This window comes from Athene noctua, chromosome 12 (assembly GCF_965140245.1).
Source record: "Athene noctua chromosome 12, bAthNoc1.hap1.1, whole genome shotgun sequence".
In the NCBI taxonomy this organism is placed as follows: Eukaryota; Metazoa; Chordata; class Aves; order Strigiformes; family Strigidae; genus Athene; species Athene noctua.
In genome coordinates this window covers 19,393,237-19,398,932 of record NC_134048.1, presented here as the reverse complement: position 1 = coordinate 19,398,932, position 5,696 = coordinate 19,393,237, and the positions used below count along the sequence as shown (strand labels likewise).

The 5,696-nt window shown below is 50.7% G+C and overlaps 1 protein-coding gene across 1 annotated transcript; it reads left to right on the top strand.

Moving 5' to 3' along the window:
* The first annotated feature begins 966 nt into the window (after positions 1–966).
* On the top strand, positions 967–4,465 carry WNT8A (Wnt family member 8A). The gene is made up of 6 exons (XM_074916170.1): positions 967–1,037; positions 1,129–1,162; positions 1,376–1,514; positions 2,487–2,612; positions 2,739–2,881; positions 3,899–4,465. Exons 1-6 carry the CDS (start codon positions 967–969, stop codon positions 4,463–4,465), a joined length of 1,080 nt encoding a protein of 359 aa, XP_074772271.1.
* Positions 4,466–5,696: the final 1,231 nt, after the last annotated feature.

Genomic DNA, 5,696 nt, shown 5'->3' with positions numbered 1-5,696 from the left:
TTTGGGTTTCCTCTGATAAGGATTTTCCTTTCCTGAGCACAGCCGATGGCTCGGCAGCGGTGGAGGCCCCTCGCTCTGCTCGGGGGGTGCGGGCAGCGCTCCTGCCTGCAGAGCCAGCGAGCAGCCGTGCTTCTGCTGCGGCAGCCTTCACCGTAGGGAAATTACTAACCCCAGAAAACTGTTCCCCTAATTACAGTGTTGGAGCATGGAGCAAACCACATAAATGATTCACACAGTGTTCCCAAGCTGCAGCCGCGTAAATTAGAGAGATTTCCAAACACTCCCGAGTCGTGCACGCTGTTATCAGGATGGAAATGCAGAAGCTTTCATCATAAAGAGGCAAGGAGGGTAAAAAGCCCCGCCGTTAAACACATCTCTTCAAATCAAGAAGGCCTGGGAGGTCTATCCCCTATAGATCTTTACAGAACGGTCGTTAAAACCCCTCAGGGAGTTCTCGTAGGAGGGAGCAGGCAGATAGCAGGGGAACTATAGAAATGCATCAGCTTGTTATTTCAGAGGGACGCAGGGACTGAGCCTCTGCTGGCAAGCAGAGGATGAAAAGGAGAAAGCAAGCGGACTCGAGGCCAAGAGAAAGGGATGGCTGGCGGTGGGGAAGAGAGTTAAAAGTTTCCCATTGTTAGGGAAGTTTGCTCTCCTTCAGACCATCCCGCTCCCAGGGACACCGCGCCGCCTTTTGAAGTGCAACCTTAGGCGGTTCCTTGTCACCCATTGGAGCAGGAGCTTTTTTACCACATTAAGTCATTGGGTAGCAAATGAATGGGGGGTTTTGACTATTCACAACTTCACCTTATAAATATCAGGGTTGTAGGTTCCTGCAGCTTTCCTCCATCCTGATAGCTCACCTTGGGAAGGAGCGGAGGGAGGTGGCCCTGCTCGCTTGGGGACCTGCGGTGCAGAGAGCTACGGAGCAGCCAAAGGGATCCAACCCTGCTCCTTGTGACAGCCATGAAGAGAAGCACCTTCCTCATCCTCTCCATCGCAGGGGTCTACGGTGCCGTTCTCCACGCAGCAGCATGGTAGGGACCAACTCAGCGGAAAGGATATTTTTCAGCGATGCTCTTCAGCCTGTGCTAAACTGTGCGATTCATTTTCTTTTCTTTGTTTCAGGTCTGTGAATAACTTTCTGATGACAGGACCTAAGGTAATTAACACACAGACTATCAGGAATTTAAATAGAGCAATTTTCTTTTGCAAATGGGAAATAAGACATTTCCAAGGAACCCGATTTCCCAGAGCATATTGGCTCCAAATCCTGCAGAGTAATGAGGGAAAGGACTCGCAAACCATTTAAGTCTGTTTTCACTGATCAGTGGTAAAGCACAGTGGATTTTAACCCCGCTGTTTCCCATGCCAGGCTTACCTGACATACTCGAGCAGCGTGGCGGCCGGGGCGCACAGCGGGATGGAGGAGTGCAAGTTCCAGTTCGGGTGGGAGCGCTGGAACTGCCCCGAGAGCGCCCTGCAGCTCTCCACCCACAACCGGCTCCGCAGCGGTGAGTGAGCCTTTACCTGCAGCACCGAAGGGATGCCTTCGGGTACAAGCTGGGATGTGCTCTGGAAAGAGCTGGTGCTGCTATTGAAACCAACCTTTCGGGCTTCGGTGTCCCAAAAATCAGGGTTGTTTTTCTCTATCTGTATTAATTATTGTAATAAATAGCCCTAATATTTTTTTTTTTTTTTAGGAATCCTGGGCTCTCTCTGGGTCTCTATCCGTGTTAGGCTAGAGCTCAATCCTTCCCACAGTGCTGCCCCGTGGGCTCGGTCCTGCCACGTTGTGTGCAGCATCCCAGGGAGCGCAGAGTGAGAGGCACCTGAGCTCGCAATGGGGAGAAGAAGTGCAGGAGAGAGGAAGGGAGAAACCAGAGACATGAACAGAGAAACTGTCTTCATAAAGTTGTGGATATATTTCAATACTTTTTACTTCAGCAAGCAGAATTCTTTTTTTCTCAGAGCAGCATCTCTGTTTGAATCTGTTAGGAAAGCCAAAGAAGAAACTAAATTAGAAGTGTGGGTGCAGACAACTGTTAGCACAGGTTCAACCACCGACTAAAACAAGATCAATGACAATTTTCCCCAGCAGGCAAGATCAAAGCATGAACATAGCCCCCGAGCAGGAAAGGACAGAGACGAACGGAGTGCTGGGTGAAGGGAGTGACAACTAACCTTGGCCAGAGCAGGACTGAGGCATTGCCTTCACATCCTACTCTTGCCAAGAACCACCATCCCATGCATGGACACCTGCATAATATTATGCCAGATTGCTGAAATCCTTGATGCTGAAGCCTGAAAAGACTCCAGTCACGAGCACTTAATTTCTGTAGGACTTTACCTTTTGCACAAACTGTTGTTTGGTTGTGGTTTTTTTTCCTTCTTGCACCTTTGCAGCACGGAAGATCTTCACTCCCAATAAACCAGGACCGATGTCTATGTTTGCATGTGACAGCTTTTTCTCTCCTCTCCCCCAGCTACCCGGGAAACATCCTTTGTACACGCCATCAGCTCGGCCGGGGTCATGTACACCCTCACCCGGAACTGCAGCATGGGCGACTTCGAGAGCTGCGGCTGCGACGACTCCAGGAACGGCCGCGTCGGTGAGCTCCCTCCCAAGACGGGCTGACATCATCTCCCCATCCCCACATGCAGCCCCCGGGATTTCAGGGCAGAATTTGGCCCGACGGGGCGGTTCTGCACTTAGCGTGTGTCTGTCTGTCTTGCAGGTGGCCGAGGCTGGGTCTGGGGAGGATGCAGCGACAACGTGGATTTTGGGGAGAGGATTTCCAAGCTCTTTGTGGATGCTTTGGAAACAGGACACGATACCCGCGCGCTGATTAACCTGCACAACAATGAAGTCGGGAGACTTGTGAGTCAAATATATTATAATGATAATAATGTTTATATTAAAAACAAAATCCGAGAGTCTGGTAGGCTGTTCAGGTCCCCGTCTCCAGCTCTCTGTGACAATCTAGACCCTGTAGTCGGTCGTTGCATGGGGAAAAAAAAACCCAGACAGACTCTATCCCTAAACCTGAACTCAAGGAACTGCAAGTTGTTCCCACTCCCAGCTGCTGCAGCTGTGTGTAATGCATTAAATGTAACTACTAGCACACACCACCTATTCAGAAATGCTGAGTTTTATACTCACCTTGTGCTTCTCTGGTCTGTAAAACAAAGCAAGAAACACCTTATTTTCTTGCCATATGCATTTCCAAGCTATTTGGCCGGGGAATCCAGGCGTGAGCCAGCCCCACTTGCAAGCTGGCTGCCAGACTCGCCCCCCACTCCCCGCCTGGGCCAGCAGAGGCTCTCAGCATCTTGCCAAACCTCCTTGTCTGTAAAAACAAGGATGGCAACACTTAACATACCTATCTCATAGGGTGTGTCTAATCTCACATAGATACCAGCGATTGGGACCTTATAAATACCAGAGAGAGATAGGTAGATAATATCTGTGAAGTGCTTGGCCTGGAGGAGATGCAGAGAGGTTGGGTATGATTATTCCGAAGCAGTTTCACACATTTTGAATGAAACCTCTGAGAGGGATGATGCGTTGATGCTGCAATGAGCGAGGTGAGCGGCGTGAGAAGGGCATGACCCAACAAAGGCACTTTTTTCCTGGCCTGGAGAAACAGCACTTGCAAGGAGACAGTAGTTTGTGCCCACTCGTTATCTCTGTTCTTTAAATTAGTGAAGAAGGACAGATGTTTTCCAGGAACTGAAATAAGAGCATTAGCTTGTGGCTTGGAAGGACCTGAAGTCATGCCAAGCATGAGCCACTTCTGACCCACTGCACCCTGAATTAGAAGTGCCATAGAGCCTGATTTTGAGATTTAAATTATGATGCTCTGCTGGTCCTAATTTCTCCACCTTTTCCACTAAGGCTGTGAAAGCCACGATGAAACGAGCCTGCAAGTGCCACGGGGTGTCGGGCAGCTGCAGCATCCAGACCTGCTGGCTCCAGCTCGCTGAGTTCCGCGAGATTGGGAACTACCTGAAGATAAAATACGACCAAGCCCACAAACTAGAGATGGACAAGAGGCGGATGAGAGCCGGCAACAGCGCCGACAGCCGCGGGGCTACGGCGGAGACCTTCCACCACGTCCACGCCACGGAGCTCGTCTTCCTGGAGGACTCCCCCGACTACTGCACGAGGAACGCCAGCCTGGGCCACCACGGCACCGAGGGCCGCGAGTGCCTGCAGACCGGCAAGAACCTCTCGCAGTGGGAGAAGAGGAGCTGCCGGCGGCTGTGCACCGAGTGCGGCCTCCGAGTAGAGGAGAGGAGGACGGAGGTGGTGGCCAGCTGCAACTGCAAGTTCCACTGGTGCTGCACGGTGCGGTGCGAGCAGTGCCGGCAGCTGGTGGCCAAGCACTTCTGCGCCCGCCGCGACACCGCCGCCGCCGCCCCCAACCACATCAAGCGGAGGAACAAGGGCCATAAGAGATAGAGGACGGCCGTGGTGCCCGAGGAGGACGCTTTGGTGTCCCCACACTCGGCAGCTGCCGGTGGAGCTGGGAGGGAAGAGGCGTCCCCGGGGTCCGGAGGGCTGAGCGGGCACCACTCAGGCGATGGGGCCTCCTGCGGACGGATGCTGTGAGATGAGGAAGCACAAGGCGCAGGCGCTGAGGGACCACGGTCCTTCTTGCTTCTATGGTTTTTCCTCCAACATTTACCAGTAGCTTCTTTCTTGTTGGGAGTCACTTTATCTGTGTATCGGACAGAGGAAAGAATTTCACTTTTTAGGAGGGCTCAACCCCTCATGTCACCGCCAGCGGTGGGGCTCCAGCCCCACGACAAGCGAGGTGGGGATGGACGCTCCGTCCTGGCAGCCCCGGGGACCACAGCCGGGGCTGTCCATGCACAGCGGCTGCTCGGCAGCATTTCTAGTGGAAAACTGATGCACTTTCTGATGGGAGAGGAGGTTTTGGAGTGTCGTGGTGCGTATTACAAAGACTGCAGCCTTTTGAGGGCTTCGATAAGTTTACAGCCAGTGTTTACAGATTTCATTTTATTTTTTTCCCCCCATTTTTTTTTCCTCCCCTCCTTTTTAAATTTTGTATTTTGGTACCAGAACCCCTGCCCCCAATAGACAGTAACTTCATGTACTTGTACTGGATGAAATCAAGCAGTTTATAATTTCTATGCTTTTTAAATTTTTACTTAGCAGATAAGAATTCAGAATTCTTTATGCCTAATGTTGTTTATTAATAAGTTGTATTATTGCTTAGCACAACCTGTTCTCTCCATATATTTTGAAGGTATCCCTAAAGAATTAGATTTTTGGACTGTATTTTACAATAAACACCACAATGAAAAGGATTGGCTTTTTCCTTTCTGGCTTTCCTAGTAGTATGATTTAAGTGCAAAATTGTCCCTTTCTGTGTAAAACTCAGCACTTCAAGATTTCTCATCATTAATCCAAAAGCCAGCGAGAATTTTTTTTCCTAGACCTCAATAAAAGTTGGCTCCAGCCTTCAGTCCCCAGAGGGTTTGCTTTAATACCTATCACTGTAATATCTAACCTTTTTCAAGCGCTGAGTATGCAGGCGCTGCCCAGCTAAAGGTGATTTTGAAGCTCCCAATGCCTCTTTAATTTGCCTCGGCCCGACATCCCCCAGACAATGCAAGGCTGCCGGGCTTTGATGTGGAAAGCATCGGCACTCACTGCAAAATTCTTG

What these genes read in the sequence shown, in the direction of transcription:
- WNT8A (XM_074916170.1), top strand. Translation starts at nt 967, where the DNA reads ATGAAGAGAAGCACCTTCCTCATCCTCTCCATCGCAGGGGTCTACGGT. An exon ending in TTCTGATGACAGGACCTAAG is followed by an intron (nt 1,163 to 1,375) that starts GTAATTAACACA and finishes TTCCCATGCCAG; the next exon opens with GCTTACCTGACATACTCGAG. An exon ending in CTCCAGGAACGGCCGCGTCG is followed by an intron (nt 2,613 to 2,738) that starts GTGAGCTCCCTC and finishes TCTGTCTTGCAG; the next exon opens with GTGGCCGAGGCTGGGTCTGG.